The sequence below is a fragment of the Monodon monoceros genome, unplaced genomic scaffold, assembly GCF_005190385.1.
Source record: "Monodon monoceros isolate NGI ecotype Baffin Bay Population unplaced genomic scaffold, NGI_Narwhal_1 Super_Scaffold_14, whole genome shotgun sequence".
NCBI classification, from domain to species: Eukaryota; Metazoa; Chordata; class Mammalia; order Artiodactyla; family Monodontidae; genus Monodon; species Monodon monoceros.
Window position 1 is genome coordinate 39,483,861 of NW_021703770.1, and position 12,012 is coordinate 39,495,872.

At 42.6% G+C, this 12,012-nt stretch overlaps 1 protein-coding gene across 3 annotated transcripts; it reads right to left on the reverse strand.

The window, feature by feature from the left end:
• Positions 1–4,401: 4,401 nt before the first annotated feature.
• PDP1 (pyruvate dehyrogenase phosphatase catalytic subunit 1) lies at positions 4,402–11,727 on the reverse strand. Of its 3 annotated transcripts, none has more exons than XM_029222448.1 (2): positions 10,881–11,727; positions 4,402–6,599 (listed from the first exon to the last, which is right to left on the reverse strand). In XM_029222448.1, exons 1-2 carry the CDS (start codon positions 11,725–11,727, stop codon positions 4,942–4,944), a joined length of 2,505 nt encoding a protein of 834 aa, XP_029078281.1. In that variant the 3' UTR covers positions 4,402–4,941. The 3 variants fall into 3 exon arrangements, with proteins under 3 accessions (XP_029078281.1, XP_029078283.1, XP_029078282.1); XM_029222450.1 differs by having other exon boundaries at positions 11,019–11,110; XM_029222449.1 differs by lacking the exon at positions 10,881–11,727 and adding an exon at positions 10,203–10,314.
• Between the last annotated feature and the right edge of the window lie 285 nt (positions 11,728–12,012).

The following is a 12,012-nucleotide window of genomic DNA, read 5'->3' on the forward strand; positions in this document are numbered from 1 at the left end:
AACACTGCCAATCAAATTGGTCTTGTCCTTCAAGGAGACAGATTGATTCAATCACCGCAGGTGAGATAAAATCTTTGGTTCTTTGACTCTTCTTGGCTGCTGCTTGTGGCTCAGTGCTCCAGGTCTGAGGTTTCTGAAAGGCTGAATAGGATCACTAACCTCCTTGCACTGTAGTAAAATCTGATTGTTTGGGTTGGTTGAGTATGTGATGCAGGCAGGAAGTACGTCAGTGAACTGGGTGTGGCTTAGAAGAGAGGAGAGGTGTGACTCTAGGGCAGGGTCTTACGGATCCCTTGGGGTAGGAAGGTGACGTGAATTACTGAGTTCTTTTGGAGCTGGGTGCCAGGTGCTTCCAAACAACAGCTAAAGGTCTTCGCAGGTCCTCAGAGGGCACGCCTCCCACCGTGTGCACAAAAGGAGCTGGGGAAGAGGGCAAGGGTTAGATGGGGACCAGTTAGCAAAGTTTTACTGGGGGAAATGAACTGACTTTTGGGGTCCGATCGACTCGCTTGACTATTGAGTCTTTGAGGTCTCTCCCAATGAACACAAGAAGCATTCTCCCGTCGAGGGCTAAAGGTGTGATGGGCCAATTTGTATAGTGGTACTTTTTTTTCTTTTGAATATTCTTTGCAACAGGAAACTAGTTCAATTTTTAGAAATCATTGACTTTTAACTATAAAAATGAAACTAAATTACAGGAATAAATTATTCCTCTGCATCTGGATTGATGTTAACTTCTGACAAATGAAGAAATTTCTTAAAGTTCACTTAGGTTTTTTTTTTTTACTTGATGGTATGTCTCTAATGTACAATAAAGTCGATGCAGAACATTTTTTATTCAACATTGTGTTGGCTCAGAGAGAGAAACAAAATCCACGGGCCCTGACCTTAAAGAACTGAAAATGGACAAACAAGGTAAAGTTAAAAATCAGAACAATTTTAAACCAGATATGTGCATATTTTACAAACCTAAATATTGGCTACATAACTGAGTCTAAATTGTGTGGTCCTTAAAATATGTGCATTGGATAATCGTTATTAATGGCACATGAAATGCATGAATTTCATCCTTCTTAATATATTTACTTTGAAGACTTATAATTTGAAAGCTATTTAGAAGACAATACTGTGTATTGTTAGGATTCAATCCAAGGTATAAATTTTGTCATAAGAACCGGGCTGACTGGATTTAATAAGATTAAGCTTGGCTTTCAAAGTAAACTCTGAATGGAACAAAGGAAGTGACCTTCATACTGTAACAAGTCAACTCAGATACCATTAACATGTCTTCATTTACCCAGCTTGCCCAGGCCTCAGCTTTTGACGATCTGAAAAATTCTATAGTGAATAGCAATTGTTTTATTTATGACAAAGATCATAATTAAGGTATGTTTACCTACAGACTAAGGATAGCAGTTTCCTAGACTCTCTTGCTATACCCAAAGACAGAGCTAACAATAACCCATATTCAGGCATGTGTTTGACTAGTGAGCAGGAAAGCTTGTTCTAGGAAGTATTAATTTAGTTTAATAAAAGCAGAGATATTCAAGTCAGCTACACCATCCCAGTCCTAACTTAACAGTCAGCATTTAAGCCACTTCCTTCCCCATCCCTAATCACAGCAATGGCCGATGGAGTGATAAACCAGGACCATCAAAAACCGAGGTATTATTTGTCTTTTTCTTATAGGATAGTCATTAGCTCAATCACTTAATGAACTAAATCAACTCAACAAGATTATCAGTGGGAGAGGTACAGAGAGGTCATTAGCAAAGGACCACTCCCTAATCCCTCCAAATTTTTCACCATGAAACATTTTCATCACTTGTTTAAAGGGCATTTTTTTAAAAGTCCTAGCATTAAGGTACGGAACATAAAACTCACCTGTAATCAATCACATCTGCAATGTTAAATCTACACTTCAACCAAATAATATCCCTGGGAATTGCTAACCTAAAAGTTAGCTCTAAAAGGGGAGAGGAAGGGGGCTAATAATGCCCATCAACAATGGATAAATTGTGATATATTCATACTATGGAATGCTACTTGGTAATAAGGAAGAGACTATGAATACAGTCAACATAAATGAACCTCAAAAAAATGAACAACCGTCAGATACAAAAGAGTACATATTATATGATTTCATTTGTATGAATTTCTAGAACAAGTAACATTAATCTATGGTGATAGAAGTCAGAACAATAGTTTTCTGGGGAAGGATTAATTGGAAAGTGGCATGAGGGAATTTTCTGCTGGAGTATTGGAAAAGTTCTATATCTTTATTGGGGTTGTGGTTACCAAATCTCAAACTACACATTTAAAACCTGTGCATTTTACTGAACGTAAATTATACCCTAGTTTTTTTTTTTAAGTACTATCTATCTAGAGGATCCTAAAGTTAAGTTTAATCTACCCCCATAGAAAGCATCTAATGAATCTTACTATTAATTAAAAACCAACACAGGTCATTCAGAAAGCAGATATGAAGCTTTAATTCACTGTGGGCATTACTCTGACCATTCTCTATATTATATATGAACTTTTCACATTTCTTCACACAGATACAAGACAGTTGTTTTCCCCAAGTACCATGTACCATACCACCATCCCATTTAACTAGCTAAGGGCGAATTATAAATACCATGAGCCACTGACTAAATACAGAAGTTGATACATATGTTAGAAAGTATAAATTAAAAAAAGTTTAAGGCTAAATACCATGAAAGTTTACACATATTCTTTAATTCTAGATATCAAATCACAGTGACAACCAATTATAATAAAATCTCAACTTTTTTTAGATAATATTCATATTTCTAACATCCAATTATTTTCATTTTCATTATTTTCATTTCCACACTGTTAACTCCACACTGCATTTTCATTTCTATAGAGAGTAGACAGGCTTTTGGACTGCAGACCAAGTTTCTTGTGTAATAAGAAGAATTACTATCTTGATCATGACCATGGGAAACCAAATTTATATATACTGTACTATATAGAGACGAGACTTTACTAAGTATAAGATAATGTGGAACTCTTTAGTGGTGGTGTTCAAGAGAAATTCAAATAGTAGCCTGAAAATGAGTTTTAACTGCTACTGCATTCTACATATACTTCATTAAAAGATGAAGTCTCTGTCAAAACATTTATAAATAAGTATATAGTACAATAGCTTTTCCCCCTCCAAAATACTGCCTGGGAGGAAAGTTCCAAGCTGACTCAAGGGAAAAAAAAAAAAGGAAAAGAAAAAAAGGAAAAAAAATAGACCTCAGAAAACAAACATATGGTCTTCTGAGCTGCAATCTTCCTGAGTCTGTTTTCAATTGGAACAAATTTTGCGGCCAATTCTACCTTGCTTCAGTGTCCACAGTCCAGAGGGAGTCCTTGAATATCTAGTTCATATTCTACAGCAATCCGAAAGGACCTAAACACCCCTCAACTAATTACACAAGGGAAAACTGATCATGTTTTGTATTAAAATCTATGTGAAAATCAAACATAGTCATAGCCATTCTTTTATCAGTGATGCTACAGTAAGTCATGAAAATATATGCACAGCTGTACATGGATCACCATTAAACACAGGAACAAAATGCCATTTGATGCATATTAAATAAGCTCCCAAAAAGCCAATTTGAATATATTTATTTTCATTTACTTTGATACAGCATTGGAAGAGACTGCATATAATTATGGCGACTGCTGCAAACAATACTTGATGCTGCTAAGTGTTCCGTTAAGCGTCAGGCATGCACAAGAGTTACCTTTAAAAATTTCTCATGTATGTATCTTAACATTCCTATTTATAAGCTGCAATATGTTTAAAGCATTTAGTAGTTTTTAAACCAATTATTTTAACTGACCTACATCTAAGTGGGGAAAAACAAAAAACTTCTCCTCATTTCAGCACCCGAAGGTAATATTAGACCTTACTCCCCCAAATTATATATTTAAATTTATTTTATATGTGTCATCCTTAAAAGTCCAAAAGTGATGAAACTTATTATCACTACTAAATTAGAAGTATGATTTCCCAGCAGCAGTCCACCCAGCACACACAGCATGCCACGCTTCGGGGGATTACATGATAAGAGTGACGTGCTGGTGGCTGCAGATGACCGTAATTGAACATATCAGTCTCTTCTCTTCATTCTGGATCTTTTATTTCAAACTAAATAAAGCTTTTCATTAATATAAACTGAAAAAATTATTTTTCCTTTATTTAACATCAATAAGAGTAGATAAAACTAAACACCTTTATTGTCTTCAAGTGTGTGGCAAGATAGAAAATGTTTCAATCACATTAGGTAATCAGGGGTGGGGAAGGGGGTAGCGTTTGTTTTTCCATTTAAGCAGGATTCCAGTCAAATAAGCACACACACTTACAAATTCAGATTACTTGGTTCTCGGTCCTTTATGGCTTAAAGCACTGGATTTGAAAACTACTTCAGGTTAAAATAAAGTTACATGAATAATGCATAGGCTGTATATCTAGGAGATCATGCAATAAATAAATGTTCTCATGTACAGTGGAATCTTGGTGATGAAAGGGGTCTGCAGGTGTGAATAATGTTTTTTCGTTTTACCAAGAGAATATGCCCAGCAAGTTCCCTGCTTTGGGCCTATTCAAGATCCTGTTTCTAAGGTCATCCTGATTTTCTCAGATTGAAAAAAGAAGCCAATGTCATAAGACACCTGCAGTAAGGAACTGACGTGCCTCAAGTGCAAGTGCTGTGAGGTCCGAGCTAAGCAGAAGGAGACTCAGGATCCTGCCACCCGGCTACAAAGTCAACTTGGACTACTTGGCTGACTAGAGTATCAAATGGGGAAACGCTTAGAATGACCCTCTGGAAATGTTTACTGTATTAGTATCTTTTAAAAATCTATCTGCTCTTTAAATCTATTTCATGTGAGAACTGCCAGGGTAAGATCCACTCACTATTCCTGGTTTTGATATGCCCCTACGACATGAGAATTGAACTGAACTACAATGATTGTAATGTCATCCCTGTACATCCTAGCAAGCTCTTCAGGAAGACTAAGCATTTTGGAGAGGCGCTCGTGATCAACAGCCCCAAACTCGTTGTTGCCCACAGCATGGCGAATTAGATGGGTTGCTGCATTCTGATCCTCAAATACCGATGACATCTTGGCTCTCCTTTCCGTTAAAAGGCCATGCATCTGTCCCAGAGTCACCTTATAGCCACCAACAGCTATTGGCTGTTGGTGATGCATGCCTGTTAGGTACTCGCCCACAATCCTAACCACATCCTGCCTATGCATTGTCTCCCACAATCCATCAGTCGCCAATACCAGAAATTTATCCTGTGGCCTTAATCGGTGGTAGGTTACTTCTGGCTCAGCAGTGAGATAAGGAGGTGTGTAATAATTAGGAGGGATAAACTTGGTATATTCGTTGTCATTCAGCTGGTCTGGGCCAGATTCTATCACTCTCTTTTGAAGGTCAATGCTCCATTTGAACTTTACGTCTCCAAAAGCCCTAAAAGGCATCAATAAGCCAAGTAGCCGATCCTGTTTCACCACACTCTTGGCCTCATTCTTTGGGTGCTCCAATTTCAGGCGTTCCACTTCTCTTTCATTCTGAGCATTGTGGTCATTAGATAGAGTGACTGCCGACCAAGAGCCATCCTCTTCCTGCACACCCAGCATGGCTCTGCTATCACCAGTATTGGCCACATGAAGGTCAACACCATCCACATGGGCCACACAAGCTGTGGCCCCAGAAAATGCCACTCGAAGCACCAGGTAGTTGAGGAAAGAATTGGGATCACCGACTTGAGCCTCCAAGGAGATGTCATTATCAAGCCTCTTGAAAGCATTAACCAAAGCCTCCTTAACATCAATTTCAGTCGACTCCCCAGTGTTAAGGTCTATAAGCTCTTGCCAGTAAGTCCTCAAGCTGTTGAAATATAATTTGGACGCCTCCTTACTGAAGTAATCATTGGGATGCTTGTGCCACTGGAGGATGGGGAGCAGTGCTCGACCGCTCTCCACCGCATTTTCGATCTCTAGCAAAGTCTCATGGGGTAACAGAGAGACAGCAATATAATAAAAGAGTCTTTCACTGACCGCCTGGGAGCAAGCACAGCCTGCATGGCCATCGAAAACCCCCAACAGCATCCCTCTGGTCTGCAAGCAGGTTGCTGCACTTCTCCGGTCCTCAATGGGTGCATTCGCAGGCAGCTGATTGCTGTCAAATCCAAGGACAGAACTGACGTTTTTGCCATCAAATTCTGGCACTTTGAAACTGTATTCATTAGCTTTCAGGATGCTGTTGACTTGTGGAGGTGTAAGGTAAAATTTCTGTGGTGTGGAAGCATATCTCCTTCCTTGGGTGTACTGCCACCAGCTCTCCTTTGGCCTATAAAAGGTAGCATATGCCGGATGGGGTGTGTGTCTCAGGCGACTCTGAGGAATGTAAGGGGGTGGGCAGCAGAGATGTCTGTGGTGGCAGTAACATGCAGTGCCGTAGATTCTGCTCAGTTCACAGTGGCGGATCAGAGGGAAAAGCAGTTGAGTTGGTGCTGGCATGGCATCAGAGAACAGAGGCAGGCTGGAACTTCTGACTGGGATTCCTAGACAGCAAAAGTTACATTCTGATTACTTAATCTAGTTTTGCTTTCATAACAAATGTTTAGCAGGTGAATCTACAGGCTCCCTGTGCCTCCTAAGGCACTACATTTTACACACATATCATATACTATTTCTACAGGATATACTCTGTTAAGCACACCTCCCAATCACTTATGGAGCCAGGACTGAACTGTCGTCGAGCTTTACTTTTCTCTCTTCCTTGTATTTCTTTGTGCAGCACAAACTGTGCAGAATGTACAATAGATCTGGCTGGGGAGAGTGGAGGAGACGAAGGTTATATAACATTATGCAGTGGCAGTCTACCTGGCCAATCACCCTTCTCCCTATCCTTAAAAAAGGCCGTGGATCTCCCAAATTGCACAGGGACTTCTCCCATTTATGAAGATCCTGTTTCTAGACCAGTGGTCGATTGTTAGCATTTGATACACATGGCTACTACTATAAAAGTGTTGGGATGCAGCCCCAACCTGTGTGTATTCGTGAATTATTTGTAAGTTATATACGTATGCTACTACATTAATATAATGTTCATTATAACCTGTACAAGAAATATTTTACATAATGAATAAAAATAGAAGCTCCAAAATGCCCTCCCTGCATCCTAGTAGATGGTCTTGCAAACAATGTTTCTCCAGAGTACTGTGCCAATTTGGCAGGTTTACGGACATAGGTCTGCCACCAATTCACCACATAATCCTGGAAAAGCTGGATCACCACTTTGAGCCTTGCTTTCCTAAGCTGTACGTGAACACATCAGAGCGGATGCTATCTGAGCACGCTTCCTGGACTCTGTGCCTTTATAAAAAGTGTGCATTGAAGTGAGGCTTTGATATCAAATGCAGGGTTCATTTATTTGTTGTTTAATTTTAGTGTATTCTTTGTGATAAAAAAAAAACTAAGTATTCTAGCAGCTCTAAAACTTTGTTAATAACATAAATGGTCGCAGTTCTGGAATTTAATTTACTTGCTACCATTTTCCTCTGCTTATCAGCCATGAAAGAAAGCTACAGAAATATGATTTTTGTCTACAATGGATCCCAAGTAGAATTCACCCCTAGAAAAATATTTTCTCTTACATTTTATAAAAAGGTTATCTATTTGCACTTGGAAATTAATAAACAGTGAAATAGTAGTCTAATGGTCTAAGGTTTGGCTAAAAAAGGTAGAGCATTATAATCATGAATAAACCAAAATCATATCACTTACTATATGACACTGAAAACATTTTGCTGGGCATTTATCTAGAAAATTTAATAAACATGTATCATTAATTCAGGTAATTTTTACAAGAAGAGAATCCCTCTTGTAACATATATTTCCCCTGAATTCTTGAGGTATTGCATCAAAGTATTCACCTGGCCTATAAATAAACAGGCTTTATATTTTAAATAAGAAAACAAATGCAGTAAACAAAAGGGAATAAGGAATATAAAACCATCTGAGTCTGAATATCAACTATTCCTTCCTAAGGTTGAACACATTAAGAAAAAATTTTACAAATATCATAGAGAGTGTTAGAATATATTACATTATTTTCACGCACCCTCTTTTGAAACACAGTTAGAAAAAAGATAAGTGGAATGCAGTGAAGGGGCAGAGAAAACACTGAATTTGCTTCTGTAATAAGTGCTGTATAAGCCAGTCATACAGAACCCCTTTTGCATGTGATAGAAAGTACCATTATTTTAACTACACTATTTAAGAAGGGATTTGTTTACAAAATTGAGTACAAGATTAGGCAATAGAAGGAAATGATTAGAATTTTGGAAATAAAATCAATAACTAAATAAGTATTCTGAGAGGCAGTCATGAAAAACAGAAATTCCAGAAGAACAGGAATCTATCAAGACTAACCACTTAACTAACAGCACTTCAAACTGAATACCTGAAAGTCATCCAAAGGTTAAGTGTACATGACTGAGCCAGGAGATGTGCTCAAACGTGGGGCCACATGACACTGGCTTCTAGATATGAATCATATCTCTTGCTAGGTTTGTATGCAGAAAGCACATTAACTTATTTCATGTTTTGTATAAAGATATTTTCTGTTATTAAAAATGTAAACAGACACCAATCTTAATGAAAATACATTTTCTCTGTAACTTTATATACGTTTGCATTTATGCTTACTTTAAAACTTAAGAATCTTAGAGGAAAAACGTGTATTTCTGTGTGGAAAGTAGATTGAATCAAAGTACTGTGTGTGTGTGTGTGTGTGTGTGTGTGTGTGTTTGGAGGGGGGTTTTCACAGATAGATGCATACCAGGATTTGGCTATATGGTGTCTGATCAAGGAATAACAAGTCCAGGAAACCCACACTTTCCTTAAATTCCTTTGCTTTGACAACCCTCCTGCTTTTGAAATTGACTGAACTATTGTGGCAAAAAGGACCGATTCATGCAGCAGATGCTTTGAATAATACGTAAATTCAAACAGCAAGCACTCTAACATACATTTTTCCTTCAGGCATAAATTCTCAACATTAAAAACAAAAAAGCAGAGAGTGAATTTTATTAACTCTATCTTTCAGTTACTCAGGGGCTTAGCATATGGACTGACTCCCAACATGCCTCCGAAAGTCAAATTCTTAGGGAAGTTACCTAGTCTGTGTTTAATGAACATTCTATCACCACCAGTACAAGTAACATACTCTCTCCATCAGACCAGTTACTACTAGAAGTCGAAGTACTTTCAAATGCTTTCATAAACCATTAAGTGAGCATTCAAATGGTTCACTTTCATAAACCATTAAGTGAGTATCCTTCTGAATATCCTGTGGTTCAACAACAAAACCCCATGAAATCAAAACTTCTGTCGACAAACTTGCTAAATTAATGAAGTAGACGGCTCTTGATGAGGCAGGAAGAACCGCAGCAAGGTACAGTTGTGGTAAACTGAAGCACTGTCAAATTTTCCAGTTATTTCTGGCCACAATTTCACTTAAAAGGTCCTATCCCATGATCCAGACTTAGCCACCTTATATGCAGCATCTTAGTCTTAGGCAGATTTTGCCAATTTTGCTCACGACTAATAAGGAAAGATGAGCTGTAACCAGCAACAGGAAAGAGATCCATCCATTCTTACTGATGTGCTCAACAGAGTTTGTGCCAAGAAATGATTCAACTTCATCAATAAACTCACAGAAGAAATTAGAGAATGCAATTACTGTACCGACTTCAGAGCTCTTTAGGTTTGCAAAAATTTTGGTGTAAACGAAAAAAAAATGCTATACTAATCATTAAATGTGTCAGAACCCCAGTTTACGTAATTTGATTACATTAAACACCCTGCATAAAGACTCTCTGCGATTTTTCAGCATTTTTGGTTAATGTCTAGACATTTCACAGCTCCTGTTATCTCTACATGAATGAAGAAACCGGTTGCCTTCGGAAGACACGAAGCCCTAAGCCAGCACTTGTTTGATTAGTTTCCTTTGTCCCTACCTGAAAATTGCACTCACTAAGGCATCAAAGCTATCTATCTCACCTCTTAATTCCACGCCGACCCACCTAAAACCATCCACACACAAAATCAGTCATCATCCTTCCTGGGTACCCAACGCAGGTAGTTAAGTGAATACCTACCAATTCGTCTGGGCCCGGGACACACACACATTCTCCTGTCATCACAACACGGAGCCGACAACATCCACAACCCGCGCGGACAGCAGCAGCGACAGCAGCACCGGCCCATTGAAAGCAAGGCAGAGATGCTCATTAGAGGAGGCGGCGGCAGGGGAGGCGGGAGCGGAGGAGGGGCGAGGTCTCGCCCCAGCCCGGTGAATGGGGCTACGAGGGGGGGTTAGAGGATGGAGGAGGAAAAAAGGGGTGGGGAGAAGAAGGAAACCAAACAAACAAACCCACCCCGCGGGAGAGGCAGAGCTACAGTGGAGGCGGCGGGGGCCCCAACGCCCGCAGAAGCGCGCCCCGGGACCGGCCCGTCCATCCAGCCCGGGAGCGGAGCCCACGGGCGCGCGGCATCCACCGCCCGCCCACGCCGCACCGGCTTCAGTCCTGAAAACTGAGGGTCGGCCCGCGGCGGCTGACTGTGGGATCACCCTGGACTCGAGGTGTGTAAGGGGAAACCCTCAGGCAGAGACGCCGCGCCACCTGCGTCGCACCTCCCGGGAGCCCACCCTCCCGCGGGTCCCCACGGTGCCCCCGGCGCTGACAGCGGGCGCGGCGGGCCCGCCCACCACCCCGAGCCTGCGGCTGCCCCCAGCGCCGCCACGCCCGCTGCGGCCCCGACGCCCTCACGCGCACCTGGCGCTCCGGGGTTAGTCCCTCCACACGCCCGCGGCCGCCGCTCCCCAAGCGCGCCGGCCGCCCCCTCACAACTTTGGGCTGGTGGAGGAGGATTCCGGAAGGGCCGGCTCGGGACCCGGAGTAGGGAATACGAACCGGGCACGGCAGGCGAGGAGCCGCTTCTTCTCAACAAGGAGGCGGCCGCGGCGGCGGCACCTCCAGGCGGTCCTTCCACGCAGCCCGGCGCAACTCCCTGTAGCTCGGCCCCTTGCCCCAGCCCGGCCCACTCAGCGACCCTGCCCCGCAGGGCAGCCACCCTACCCCGCCCACACTTTCGGGCCGGAGCTCTTCCCGCCTTCAGATTGGCTGCGCAGTGGCGAGTGGGCGGAGAGGAGGAGAGCGGGCCGCTGCCCGGCTCGTGGGAGCGGAAGAGCGGCGCGCTCCCCGCCGGCTTTGTGACGTCATGGGGGTCAGACAATCCCTTCCATTCCGCGCGAGGTGCCCATTGGTTCCGCGGGCCCGCCTCACGTGACCGCGCCCGCGCCTGGTTGCCTGGTGGAGGGTGGGGCTGCGCGCGGTTACTGGGTTGGCGGCGGAACGGGTTGGAGGAAGCGTCTGGCCCGGACCAGCATCCCCAAGCGAGCTGGGCCCCGGGACCGGCTTCTGCCTGCCGGGCAGGCTTCCGCGAATCTCTGGCCTCTGGCGGGGGGCTGGCCGAGCCTACCCCGCGCCTTGCGAGTGGGCCGGGGCTTCGTAGGTTTAGGCTGTTGGGGCGGCTCCCTGCCCAACGGGAAACTGCATTCGCTGCAGTCGCCCCTGCCTGGAATAACAAGGCGTGATAACCCGGGAGTATCTGTGGCCTCATTCATTTGATACTTTGCAGATTTTAGGAGTGTTGCCGTGGATGATGTTTTCTATCATTTTCTGGGCACCTCTCAGGGCCCAGGGAGAGAAAGGCAGTCTAAGCAGCAGCAAGAGGAAGCTGTGATGAAGGAATTCTTTCCCCTGTAGAGTAGGTGTGTGCTCACGTTTTCTGAAGGGCTTTGAAATCAGTATTGACTTACTTGCCCTGAATGGTTACAAGGAAAAGGGTAGAATGCAGTCTGCATTTGTGACGAAGTGGGAAGAGCCCTGGACTCTTGTGTCAGGA

Excerpts from the sequence above, each read along its gene's own strand:
- PDP1 (XM_029222448.1), bottom strand. The coding sequence starts at position 11,727 with ATGAGGCCACAGATACTCCCGGGTTATCACGCCTTGTTATTCCAGGCA. Across the intron at positions 6,600-10,880 it reads GACTAACCCCGGAGCGCCAG|GAATCCCAGTCAGAAGTTCC; the intron begins GTGCGCGTGAGG and ends TTTGCTGTCTAG.